Below are 13972 nucleotides of genomic sequence, written 5' to 3' on the forward strand. Positions count from 1 at the left end.
TCATAATGCCTTTGATCATGACATAACACGGCAGGGTAGTTCCTAATATCTTCCTTTTAGAGATTTAAGGGCTTGCTCAAAGTAACATAGCTAATGATTAGCAGAAACTGCATTAAAATCCCAATTTGTTTGTAAAGCTTGTGCTCTGAATAAATGACAAGGAAAGAGAAGGGAAGGTTGAAGAAGGGAAGGTTCTTGAAGGTCCCTTAACCATAAATATCGAGTTGGGATTTAAACCCAGGTCTAACGCCAGAGCTGGCGCCCTTTAGATTAAAAGTGCAGTGTCCATGACAACGAAAGAAGTTGATTTTGTCCCACCTTTGCTCTTTGCGGCTTTTCATTTGCGTTTGTTTCCACAGCGATTTCCAAAAGATTTCTGCGTGGCGTTGACACAGACAGCTAGTGTGAATCCCCGCCCACAGAGGGGCGGCACATTGGTTGCCGTACAACGTGGTGGTTCCCTGCATCTCCGCCCACGTCGGGGAGGTGCGTCGGCTTCCGTACAACACGGATACGGTCTCTCCGCCACGCCGCTGGTTCTGACGCCACTTCCTGTCCTGCGCAATTCTATTTGACCTTTGAACTCGCAAAAGCTTTTTTCTTCCTCTTCCGGGGACGTTGTCTGCAGGTATGGATGTTGTTCTCTTTTCCCTGTCTTTATTTCCTTCCCAATCGGCTGCCATCCGAGGAGCTGAGGAAGCCTAGAGCCCTCAGGAGCAGTCCTTTGAGCTGGCGTAGGGGTAAGGGGCACAACAGGGAGGTTGGTGATGAGGAAGTTCCTTACTTTGATCTTCGGAAATCCCTTGTTCCTGGTGGCACCTCCAAAGCCGTGAGTAGCCAGAGCTCACCACCCGGGACTTTGCTGCATTCCAAGTGTAGCGTTTGGAGACAAACGAGTTGTGGTTTGGCGGTTTGAGACTGGGAAATCGCCAAACGTTTTCATATTTTACACCCACGTTTTCACAGCACACCTGTACGTGTCCTCAGTCTTTGGGAGGGCAGGGACCGGCGAGTTCGGGTGGTTGTTTCGCTATTTGGCTTCTGCTTCCAAGGCCCATGTCAAGGAAGAGAAAAATGTGTTAGTGAGAGAGAAGTTTCTGTCTTGCTTTTGGAGATGCATACAGAATAATGGCTTCATAAATCACTCGCACTGGTTTTACGTGTCAAGTTTTGGTGTCTGGTAGTTCTGTTTTAGTTTAATTTTAGTGAGAGGCTTGTGACAACAAATGAAATGGTTACAGGGTGTGGAATGGGAAGATTAAATTAGTTCTAGTGTTGGTTATGTTTTACGTTAGGTAGTTCCCTTAACGAAGTTGCTCGTATGCATGTCTGTATAACCGATTTGCTAAATAACATCACGATGTTTCCAGAAGTGGGAAGAAAGCAGGTGCCATAACCCAAAGAAACTTGTGTAATATCAAAATTAGTATTAAAGGGTATGCCTTTACGCAGGTGGTGCTTGAGGGCAAGACATTGAACCCTGATATGTGCCAGGCATTGTGTTGGGAGGGATAGCTCACGTCGTTTAATCCTAATGACAGCTGTATACAGTAGACAGAATTCCCGTTTTAGAGATAAGGAGGGCTAGCTCCTTGCTCTGTGTATTCCCAATAAATGGCATAGCTAAGGATTCGACTTCAGAGCTCACTTTTTGTGCTGTTTGTTTAAAGCAGTGTTTCTCCAACTGGGCTTGTAGCACTTTTCTGGACACCACTCCAAACAAAATCAGACTCTGAGTAAGGAGCCTGGTCATCAGAATGTTAAGGAAGTGCCACATTTGATTACCATCAGGAAAGCTAACATTATTGGCCTCTTGTTTATCAGTCACCTTTAAATACAAGTAGTTTTAAAATGTGGAATAATACATCTTAATTTAAGGGTGTTACATACAAGGATATGTGTGTGAATGAAATAGACCACATGATACTGTTTTGAGATTTTATTTACTTTTACAATGGAAAGATTTGATGTTACTCTATTCTTAATTTAGGCACTCAGAATGGTCCAGCGTTTGACATACCGACGTAGGCTTTCCTACAATACAGCCTCTAACAAAACTAGGCTGTAAGTATTTCTAAAAATTTTAAGTATATATTTTCATTTACTCTACAAAATGCTGACCTATTGACTGTTTCACTTTCTAGGTCCCGAACCCCTGGTAATAGAATTGTTTACCTTTATACCAAGAAGGTTGGGAAAGCACCAAAATCTGCATGTGGTGTGTGCCCAGGCAGACTTCGAGGGGTAAGTGTACCTTTTACTGTGTGCAGCCTAACAAGTCTTGAACTTACTGAGCTTTCATCCCTTGACGATGGAATGAATCAAGGAGAGGTTACCACTAAGAGGGTTGAGAATTACTTAACATTCATGAGCCATATCTGCCAAGAACATAGACTTTTTAAACCAATCTGAGAAATGCAGTGAAATGCCTTTCAGATAAATCAGTACACCATTTCCCTTTGTAACCTACTTTAAACTTGCCCTTAACACTTAACAAAATTTAGGAAAACTTCTGTTAAAGCATCACAAAAATCTTAATATTTTTCTTATGCAGGTTCGTGCTGTAAGACCTAAAGTTCTTATGAGATTGTCCAAAACAAAGAAACATGTCAGCAGGGCCTATGGTGGTTCCATGTGTGCTAAATGTGTTCGTGACAGGTAAGTTAAATGCTTAAATGGGCTTTCTTTAGCAAATTATTGTGTGTGTTATACTGTCTGCTAATCAGTACAATGGTGAAACAACTCATTTTAAACCAGTTGCATGCTTCAGAACCCTTTCTTTACTATGGATAATTGATGCCGCACAAAGCAGGGAATGATAAAGTAATAATTTGGGGGCATATTTATGCTAGATGTGGAGATTAAAAGGAACTTGGTTTTGTTCAGGAGGTGGGTAAGAAAGTCTCTGTTAGTGGTTTGGACAAAGATAGGTGGAGTGTGGAAGGTATTAAAAGTGTAGGAACAGAAGAGTTGTGTATTCTCATGTGTGGAAGGTGTTAAAAGTGTAGGAACAGAAGAGTTGTGTATTCTCATGTGTGGAAGGTGTTGAAAGTGTAGGAACAGAAGAGTTGTGTATTCTCATGTTCCTGGAGCATAGGGTTGCAGGAGATGATGGACAACAAAGGTAGAAAAGCCAGATTATGGCCAGGTGCGGTGGCTTACGCCTGAAATCCCAACACTTTGGGAGGCGGAGGCAGGCAGATCACCTGAGGTTGGGAGATTGAGACCAGCCTGACCAACATGGAGAAACACCGTCTCTACTAAAAATACAAAAAGGTAGCTGGGCGTGGTGGCGCATGCCTGTGATCCCAGCTACTCAGAGACTGAGGCAGGAGAATTGCTGGAAGCTGGGAGGCAGAGGTTGTGGTGAGCTGCGATTGCACCATTGCACTCCAGCCTGGGCAACAAGAGCGAAACTCTTGTCTCAAAAGAAAAAAAAGGAAAGAAAGAAAAGCCAGATTATGAGGGGCTTTACAGAATAAAAGGTGGATTAGCTTAATTATTTTATTGATTGATTTATTTTGAGATGGAGTCTCGCTCTGTAGCCCAGGCTGGAGTCCAGTGGTATGATCTTGGCTCACTGCAACCTCCGCCTCCTGGGTTCAAGCAATTCTCCTGCCTCAGCCTCCCGAATAGCTGGGACTACCACCACATGCCACCACACTTGACTGATTTTTTGTATTTTTAGTAGAGTCAAGGTTTCACTGTGTTAGCCAGGATGGTCTCGATCTCCTGACCTCGTGGTCCGTCAGCCTCGGCCTCCCAAAGTGCTGGGAATACAGGTGTAAGCCACCGCACCCAGTCCTAGCTGAGTTTTTAAACCAAATCTTTTGACACCAAATGCAGGCTTCATTCTGCATTTTAGGAGGTAGTTTGTAAGAGAACAGTAAGAGATACTACATTAATACAAATAGGGGATAAATATAGCTTCTGTGATATACAGCAAAGCTTAACTATGATTGAAGTTTAAAGGAGAAATTACTTGCAAATAACTAGGAATGGCATTTGAGTTGGAACCTAAATGATGGGCAAATTTTGGACAAAAGGCAGAAAGGGCATTCCAGGCAAGGAAAGTACAGACTGATCTGGCACATTGTGGGTGAGAAATGGAAGTGTACATTGGAGATAAGTCATGAGTTTTAAGCTGAAGAAGTTTGGCTTTTTTCCCCCCGTCTTTGGTTCTAAAACTTTGCTGAACACAAAATCAGATGGGCACATTTATTAAAAATACAAATTCTCGGGCCTTATCTCCTGAAGATTTGAATTTAGGTTTACAGGATAACCTAGAAATTAGCATTGTTAGCTGTGATGCTGAGCAGGTCTGCATATGGTCTGTGCTTTGAGTAAATTAAGGGAATTTTTAAGTGACTCAGTTGTATGTGTCTCTGATAGGATCACATGGGGGAGATTTGAAGAAATTAGAAAACCCAGAGTTTTGAGGGTAGGGTTTGATAACCAGTTTTACCAATGGGAAATGGGGTGGGGGAAGGTTTAAGTTGAAGCGAGAGGAGTGCTTTACCTCTGGTGGTAACTCTGATTTAACAAATGCTAGGAAGACCTGCTTTTTGCTAGGTCCTGTGCAACACTGTAATGATAGTGATCCATAAAATGCACTCGTAGATGGAGTTTCAAAGTCTAGAAAATCTTTCCAAATTTAATCCTCATAAACTCCCTGTTAAATAGGTGTGAAACTATTTTGTGCCTTAATATAGAGAAGGTAACTTGTCCAGTATGCAGCTGGTGTGTGGTGGAGTTGGCCGTAAACGGGGTCTAAAATCCTTGCTCTTGGTGAGGTGTCTCTTGGTAATATCCCTTTACCTTTTAATTTTAGTTCTTAGCACATAGCCCCTTCTGTGTTGTTTTTTACTGGGAATTTTCAAAAATATGGTTAAAATATTCTAAGACATTTTGTAAATCAAGAAATACCACTGTTCCTGGATCCTAACAATAAATTAGAGCTCCCGTAAGTGGTCTCCTGTGGGGATGACTTTATAGTTTATATTGACTCAGAAGGAGGACAGATAACTACTGGCATGAAATTGAAGGATTATCCTGCTTTAAATGAATTTCATCTTTTAAGTTTTACTCTATATTTGTGTATCCTGTAGTTTCCTGGGTTCCTTGATTGCTTCGCTTAGTTCTTTACCATGTTTGCCTTCTCTGTGCTAAATAAAAAATGAAGTTCATTTTAAAGAAATGATTAATTTGGTATTTTCCTTTCTAGGATCAAGCGTGCTTTCCTTATCGAGGAGCAGAAAATCGTTGTGAAAGTGTTAAAGGCACAAGCACAGAGTCAGAAAGCTAAATAAAAAAAAATGAAACTTTTTTGAGTAATAAAAATGAAAAGACTTGTTGTATGTATGATTTTTTTTTTTCTGTTGTAATGTGTTAGTATACCGATTTTGTTTATATGGTATTTGGGGACCCTGTAGTTTTTAGCAGATTACTTTTTCTTGTTTTGTTTGTTGTTTATTTGTTTTTGGTTGGGTTGGGTTTTTTTGAGACGGAGTTTCTCTCTTGTTGCCTAGGCTGGAGTACAATGGCAGGATCTCGGCTGACCGCACCCTCCGCCTTCCAGGTTCAAGTGATTCTCCTGCCTCAGCCTCCCAAGTAGCTGGGATTACAGGCATGCGCCACCATGCCAGGCTAATTTTGTATATTTTAGTAGAGACAAGGTTTCTCCATGTTGGTCAGGCTGGTCTCAAACTCCCGACCTCAGGTGATCCGCCCACCTTGGCCTCCCAAAGTGCTGGTGTTAAGGTGCAAGCCACAGCACCCAGCCAGTGGGTTACTTTTTCTGAAGAAACAGTTGGTGGTCACTGATGGCTAGAATTTTTTTGGTGACAGCTCTACCGCTGCATTGGAGCATAATGTCCTTCTCTTTGTGGGCTGAGACTTCGGGGTGGTTTGGGAGGAATGGCCCTTCTATCTGAAACTTTAATATCCCTTTGATCTTTATTATAGTATCTCCTTTACATCAGCAAGTTTCACAGGATAGAAACCTTGGTATTCTAGTTCCTTGGAATGGACCCTTTTTAAGATTGTTTTTAAACCTTCTGTTCTTTTAGGCCACTTCAGATCAAAAATGGTATCTTGGAGAGCTCAGAACTCCTTATTTAACAAATGAGTGAGCTACTGTATATAAAACCTTGGGTCAAGGGTATAGTTTCTGATCTACATTGGATTTATTATCCAGGGCAGAATATTAAAATACAGACCTCATTTTTCTTGGGAACTATGTAGTGTTTCTGCCAGCTCAGACAAGGTTTCACTCCTGCTGCCCAGCCTAGAGTGCAATCTTGGCTTGCTGCAACCTCCACCTCTTGGGCTCAAGTGATTCTCTGCCTCAGCTTCCCAAGTAGCTGGGACTACATGTGGGCACCACCATGCCTGGCTCATTTTTGGTTTTTTTAGAAACAGTTTCACCATGTTTAGGCTGGTCTCAAAATTCCTGGGCTCAAGCAGTCTGCCTGCCTCGGCCTCCCAGAGTGCCAGGATTACAGGCATGAGCCATTCTGCCCAACCTGTTGGCTGACAACCTTTTTTTTTTTTGAAATGGAGCCTTGCTCTTGCCCAGGCTAGAGTGTACTGGCTCGATATCGGCTCACTGCAACCTCCACCTCCTGGGTTCAAGCACTTCTGCCTCAGCCTCCTAAGGATTACAGGCACCCACCACCACACCTAGCTAATTTTTGTATTTTTAGTAGAGATGGGGTTTTGCCATATTGGCCAGGTTCATCTTGAACTCTTGATCTCAAGTGATCTGCCCATCTTGGCTTCCTAAAGTGCTGAGATGACAGGCGTGAGCCCCTGCACCCAGCCAACACCATCTCTTGAAGCCATAACAAGCTTTATTCCAGTCTGAGTAGAGAGCAGAGACCTGGAGCCATCATGGAATGCAGAAGCTGGAAGTACCTGGGGAGTTTGGTAAATTTTGACTATTTTCCTCAGTTGAGGAAAATTTACCTGCTAACTGGCATGATGTAACTGCTTAAGCAGAGGAGAGTTACCGCTTAGCTATACATAAGAACATGCTTTTCTGGCTGGACACCATGGTTCATGCCTGTAATCCCAGTACTTTGGGAGGCTAAGGTGGGCAGATCATGAGGTCAGGAGATCGAGACCATCCTGGCTGGCATGGTGAAACCCGGTCTGTACTGAAAATATAAAAAACTAGCTGGGCGTGGTGATATGCGTCTGTAATCCCAGTTAGGAGGCTGAGGCAAGAGGGTTGCTTGAACCCAGGAGGTGGAGGTTGCAGTGAGCTGAGATCGTGCCACTGCACTCTCGCCTGTGCGACAGTGAGACTCGGTCTCAAAAAAAAAACATCCTTTTCTTAAGCCAGACTCAGTGGTTCACCCCTGTAGTCCCAGTCTCAACACTTGGGATGCTGAGGCGGGAGGATCACTGGAGGACAGGAGTTGGAGACCACCCTGGGCAGCTTGGCAAGACCCTGCCTAAAAAATAATTAAAAAGTAAGAATACCCCTTAAGGTAAAAGGGAAAAAAAATGGGATCTCATAACACCTTTACTGTACCCCACTGCCAGTTAACTTGTTCTTGGTATAAAAAATTTTTAATTAGCGTTTTGCAGAAGAGGAGTCACAGAACTAGTAAGTGGCAAAGCTGGCAGTTTAACTCCCTTTTAAGAAATTAACCGCCAGGTGCAGTGGCTCACGCCTGTAATCCCAGCACTTTGGGAGGCTGAGGCGGGTGGATCACCAGAGGTCAGGAGTTTGAGACCAGCCTGACTAACATGGTGAAACCCCCGTCTCTACTAAAAATGCAAAAATTAGCCAGGAGTGGTGGCATGCACGTGTAATCCCAGCTATCAGGAGGCTGAGGCAGAAGAATCGCTTGAACCTGTGAGGCAGAGGTTGCAGTGAGCCGAGATTGCGCCACTGCACTCCAGCCTGAGTGACAGTGAGACTCCTCAAAAAAAAAAAAAAAAAATTCATTTTAACCACAGTACACTTGATTGGCTGTGTGCCTAACTCCACCAAATTTGTTCTAGTCCTCCCAGCAACTCCAACAGCTTTATTCCCATTTTACTGATGAGAGAACAGACACAGGTTATAGAAAACCCAGAGCCATTTGTGTTGTTGGTAGGATTTTTGTAGCTCTGTTAGTGAATAAGTCTAACCCTGATAAATGCTAGCATAATCAATGATAGCTGGGATCCCTGTTGTCAACATTCACAGTCTCAAACGATTGAGATCTATTAGCTTTCTCCAAACACCTGCCAATCCCAAAGATTGTTAAGCAACCAGGATAATAGAATTAATTATCTTGTATAATGCTTAATCACAATATTGAAAATATTATAAAATGGGGATAGAATTGAAAAGCTTGAATTCTAAGGCAGATTTACATCACTTTCTCATGATTTAGGCTTATATATACTGCACCAAGCAGTTCTGTGACTGTTTTATTGTATTTGATATAACAATCTAAAAATTGGCACTTTTAATAATATGCTCAGACAATAATGTGGCTTAAAACTTAAACTAATTGGCTGCTCTGTAGGCCAGTCTAGTTTTTGAAAGGTTTGAGATGTAATTTCTGAAAAATTGCTGTGGAAGGGAAAGCCTATTTGCCACCCCAGCCTGAGTTCTTGCTGGTGGAAGGAGGCTCCTCCCTCTCCTTGCTGCTCCAAGTTAGGTAGAACAACATAACTGGATACACAGGCTCTAGCTGGTGGGAACTAGCAAGTTTCAGCAAAATATGAAATGGGTGAACTTTGAGAAATGTAAGGAAGTTAAAGAATTGAGGTGTACATTCTTTTCCAAGAATTCTTCGTATGTTAAATGGTTTTACTTAACAAACATCTTTGTAGACTATTTGGAAAGTTTGGAAAAATAGAATGATAAAAAATCTCAATTTCACTACTTAGTCTTATTATTATTTTGGAGATAGAGTCTCGCTCTATCACCCAGGCTGGAGTGCAGTGACGCAATCTCAGCTTACTGCAGCCTCCACCTCCTGGATTCAAGCCATTCTGCCTCAGCCTCCCGAGTAGCTGGGATTACAGGTGCCTGCCACCACATCTGGCTAATTTTTGTATTTTTGGTAGAGACAGAGGTTCGTCATGTTGGCCGGGCTGGTCTCGAACTCCTGACCTCAGGACGTCCACCCGCCTCGGCCTGCTAAAGTGTTGGGATGACAGGCTTGAGCCATCACGCCTGGCCACTACTCAGTCATTTTTAATAGTTGGATGTTTTTCCTCCCATCTTGTTTTCCATGAATAAAAATAGACACTTTAAGTCAAAACTTAAAGCCCACTGCATATATAAACTTTCAACTCTTTTTTTTTCCCCCACATAACCCCTGTGATTATATTTCTTTTCAAAGAATATTTTAGTAGCTGCATGCAGTATCAAATTTACATGCTATAATTTAGACTTTCCCTTTATTTTGAACATTTGGGCTATTTCCAGTTTTTCTCTATTTTAAAACATGAGCATTCTTATATATCTGATTATTTCACTTATGCTGAATTGTTTTTTAATATTCACAAGCTGGTGTTGAAGTTCAGTATTTAGAAGACAAAGAGCATTGACTGGTGTGAACATAGTAACGACTCTGTCCAAGTGACCCAAATGGATTCTATAATTCTTCTGGGTTTTGATTTTTGTAAAAAACAAAATGAAGCTCTTATTGAATCCAATTCTATGTGTGTGACAAAGTATTCTTGACAGTTTCCTAAAAAGACATGTGAATGTAGTCAGTGGTTTTCTTTTTAAAGTCTAATATTTTTCTTTCTGTTGAATTGCTTATAAATTCTGTTAGAAGGTTGAAAGGGTTCTTTTACCCTTAAAAATATAAAATCTCCAAATGTTTAAGCAAATCAAGTTTGTTTTAGCAACTTAATAACATCCTATAATCTTTACCCTGATGATTAAGAGCTTGGGCTTCCAGAATTTTGATAGTCAGGGCTATGTCCAACTTTCACTGTAAACTATGTATCTTATCAAACCAACTAAAATCACATATAATCCTCACAGAGTAAGATTATGAAGCAGTTCTGAATGTTATGATTTTTCTCTAAAGTATATTATTTATTGCTGGTAATAATTATTCTGCCATTATTAGGTCCAATAGAAAAAGTTAGTGTACTGGAGCTACCTCACCTCAGTTTGTGAGAGCCAGTTGTGTGCATCTCTTTCCAGCTTTGCATCCAGTGACGTCTGGTTGGCACCTTGAGATTGTTATGGTGAGAGTATTTACACCTCAGCAAATGCTACAAAATCCTGTTTTCCCCCAGAGAGCTGGAGGTTAAATACTACCAGCACATCCCTAGATACTATTCAAGTTACAGTATATGATCACTAATATAGTATGCTCTTGGTACCAGGAGCTCTGATATATATCTGGTACATGTTTGATAATGACTTGTACTTTATAAATTGTTGTTATAAGTACTTATTAATACTTTGATTCTGTAAAGAGTCCAGGGTTTGATTTTATAAAATCGAAAACAAGCCTTTTATTGAATCCAGTTCTCTGTGTGACCAGTTCTCTGTATGAATGGAAGGGAAAAGAATTAAAAATCTTGCAAAGGGGAAAGTTCCATCTTCTTAAAAACTACATGTGGTAAACACTATTCTAAACCAGGAGTAGAAAAGCTAACACTATCTGGCTGGACATGGTGGCTTACACCTGTAATCCCAGCACTTTGGGAGGCCGAGGTGGGTGGATCACAAGGTCAGGAGATGGAGACCATCCTGGCTAACACGGTAAAACCCCGTCTCTACTAAAAATACAAAAAATTAGCCGGGCGTGGTGGCAGGCACCTGTAGTCACAGCTACCCGGAGGCTGAGGCAGAAGCATGGCGTGAACCTGGGAGGTGGAGCTTGCAGTGAGCCCAGATTGCGCCACTGCACTCCAGCCTGGGCTGCAGAGCGAGACTCCGTCTCAAAAAAAAAAGAAAAGAAGTTAATACTGTCTTTATGAATTTCATTTCTATCTCAGCTAGTTCACACTACTGTAACAAACTACCACGGACTGAGTGGCTTGAACAACATTTATTTCTCACTGTTCTGGAAGCTAAGTCCAAGATCAAGGCACTGGCAGATTCCATGTCTCTTCCTGTTTGCAGATGGCCATCTCCTTGCTGTATCCACATGTGGTGGAGAGATCACCTGTCTCATGTCTTTTCTTAGAAGGGCACTTATCTCGTCATCAGGGCTCCATCCTCAAAATCTAATTATATAGAATACCTCCCCAAAGCCTCACCATCTCATTGGAAGTTAGGATTCCAACATATAAATTTTGAGGGGGACACAAACATTCAGTCCGTAACATTTTCTAAATTAAAGGATAAGATCCGCAATGATTCTGGATGAAAAGATGCTTTTGGGTTTCCAAAATATTAGCTATTCAATAATTTTTAATAAATCTTAAATGTTTCTGGTTAACCTGAAGGATTATGTATTTTTGCCAGACATTTACATTCTTTTATAATTGCTTTAGCTTTCATTCATTTACTCGATAAATATTTATTAGTAACTACCATGTACCAGAAACTATGATGCTGGATAATTGTTAATACAGTAGTCGACAAAGCAGATGAGACTCTTCCCTTGGCCTCATGGCACACAGGAGAGACAGTGTTAAATGGGGAACATATAAATACATTTGTTGTTGCACACACTGGGATTAGACTCACAAAAAGAAAGTCCACAGTGCTGTGAAACAATGTGGAAAGGGAACCTCATAGGGGATTTAAGGGAGGCTTTTTCTGAGAAAGTGACGTTTAAGCTCACAACAAAGATAAGTAGGTGTTGGCTGGGTGACAAAAAGGGAGAATAACTCCGGACATAGAAACCAACATGTGCAAATGCTGTAAGTCAAGAAATAGTTTTTATGAAAAACAAAATCAATTCAGGCAATCCAATTCACTCTCAATATTTAAAGGCCAATAAACCTGAAATGTGTGAACTAATTGTTAATCACTAAGAAGGACCATCCCTGTCAGCACATAGCTTTTACTATACCTGTGTGGCCCCAGGGCTACTTTTCCATCCTAAGGGAGACCAGCAAAAGAAAAGCTTTCCTAAACTGTTTTAGTTAGGAGCAAATAAATCCTCCTCTACATTAGGGGATATTTAAATTATGCAATCCCCTAGATAATTTAGGCACCAACCACCTACCATTAAGGAGGAAAAGGATCAAATTTACTGACCAAATTCCCTTGATATTCATTCAGCTTCTATATTCCTTGTCCTGTGCAAATAGCCTGAAGGCTTTACTCTCTCAACTCTCTCTCATTCTAGGGTTGAAAATAAGCTTACAGCTTGACTTGCCTAAAGAACAAATGGTCTTGAAGAAAATTCACATGTTTATTGCATCTTAGTGTAAGTCATATAAAGATGTCACAGGCCATATGGTCTCTCTGTCACAACTACTCAATTCTGCCATTGTAGAGTGTCAGTAGCCATAGACGATACATAAACAAATGATCATGGCTATGTTCCAATAAAGTTTTATTTACAAAAACTGATGTCAGGTCAGATTTGGGCTCTTAGCTCATGGTTTGGGACCTGCTCTAGACGACTCTGCTTCTAGCCGCAGCTGCCATCTGATTGCAATTGCGTGAGAGACCTTAAGCAAGACCAGTAGAAAACTGCCTTGTTAAGTCTAATCAGCCCAATGGATGGTGGGAAAAAATAAAATGGCTGCTTTTTAAATTCCATTCAATTTTGAGGTGATTTGTTACATAGCAACATACCACTGAAACAATGGTAAAGTGCAATAATCTTTAAATATTTCTTTTTACTTGAGTACCCCTTAACATTTTGGAAAGTTATGTAGACTCTTGTACATTTTCAGACTGTCATCTAAAACTTTTCATTCAAAATGTAAATCCTCGCAAAGGATATCATTTTCAACAGAGTGAACATTTTAATAATTTTAAAGAGAACTGTTTTATCAATTTTTAAGCATATCAAAAGCTCCATAGCCATTTTTTTGAGTTTTTGTATATATATTTATTTATTTATTTTTAACTTTTAAGTTCAGTGGTATATGTGCAGATTTGTTATATAGGTAAACTTATGTCATGGGAGTTTGTTGTATAGATTATTTTATCACGCAAGTATTAAGCCTAGTACCCATTAGTTATTTTTCCTGGTCCTCTCCTTCCTCCCACCCTCTACCCTGCAATAGGCCCCAGTGTGTGTTTCCCTCTATGTGTCCATGTGTTCTCGTCATTTAGCTCCCACTTATAAGTAAGAACATGCAGAATTTGGTTTTCTGTTCCTGCATTAGTTTGCTAAGGATAATGGCCTCCAGCTCCATCCATGTTCCTGCAAAGGACATGATATTGTTCTTTTTATGGTATAGTAGCCGTTTTCAAAAAGACAGGAACAAGCTTTTCTAACATTTGGCAGTTTTATATTCGTTCTTTTTTCTTCCATTTTGTTTTGTTTTGTTTTGTTTTGTTTTTTTAGAGACAGGGTCTTGCTCTATTGACTGGGCTGGAGTTTAATGGTGCCATCCTGGCTCACTGCAACGTCAAACTTTTGGGCTCAAGCAATCCTCTGCCTCAGCCTTCCAAGCAGCTGGGACTACAGGCATGTACCACCACACCTGGCTAATTTGTAAAATGGTTTTTGTTTTAAAAAAGAAAAAGAAGATGGAGTCTTGCTACGTTGCCTAGGCTGGTCTCAAACTCCTGACCTCAAAGCAATTCTCCTGCCTCGGCCTCCCAAAGCAATGGAATTATAGATGTGAGCCACTGTGTCACCCCTTTTTGTTTTTGACATATATTACCATTCCATTTCCTCCATAGAATTTTAAGCTAATATATTTTTATGTTGAAATATTTTCCTGATTGGTAATTCCCACAATTCTCTCTCTCCCTTTTTTTTTTTTTTTTTGAGACAGAGTCTCACTCTGTTGCTCAGGCTGGAATGCAATGGCACAATCGCAATCTCAGCTCACTGAAACCTCCACCTCCCGGGTTCAAGTG

At 40.9% G+C, this 13972-nt stretch overlaps 1 protein-coding gene across 3 annotated transcripts; it reads left to right on the forward strand.

Moving 5' to 3' along the window:
- The first annotated feature begins 560 nt into the window (after positions 1 to 560).
- On the forward strand, positions 561 to 5357 carry RPL34 (ribosomal protein L34). 3 transcript variants are annotated; one of them, XM_054485635.2, is made up of 5 exons: positions 561 to 628; positions 1991 to 2064; positions 2145 to 2244; positions 2555 to 2658; positions 5225 to 5357. In XM_054485635.2, the coding sequence occupies exons 2-5, from the start codon at positions 2000 to 2002 to the stop codon at positions 5307 to 5309; spliced, it is 354 nt and encodes a 117-aa protein (XP_054341610.1). In that variant the 5' UTR covers positions 561 to 628; positions 1991 to 1999; the 3' UTR covers positions 5310 to 5357. The 3 variants fall into 3 exon arrangements, with proteins under 3 accessions (XP_054341610.1, XP_054341609.1, XP_054341611.1); XM_054485634.2 differs by having other exon boundaries at positions 621 to 829; XM_054485636.2 differs by lacking the exon at positions 561 to 628 and adding an exon at positions 686 to 740.
- Positions 5358 to 13972: the final 8615 nt, after the last annotated feature.

The sequence above is a fragment of the Pongo pygmaeus genome, chromosome 3, assembly GCF_028885625.2.
Source record: "Pongo pygmaeus isolate AG05252 chromosome 3, NHGRI_mPonPyg2-v2.0_pri, whole genome shotgun sequence".
In the NCBI taxonomy this organism is placed as follows: Eukaryota; Metazoa; Chordata; class Mammalia; order Primates; family Hominidae; genus Pongo; species Pongo pygmaeus.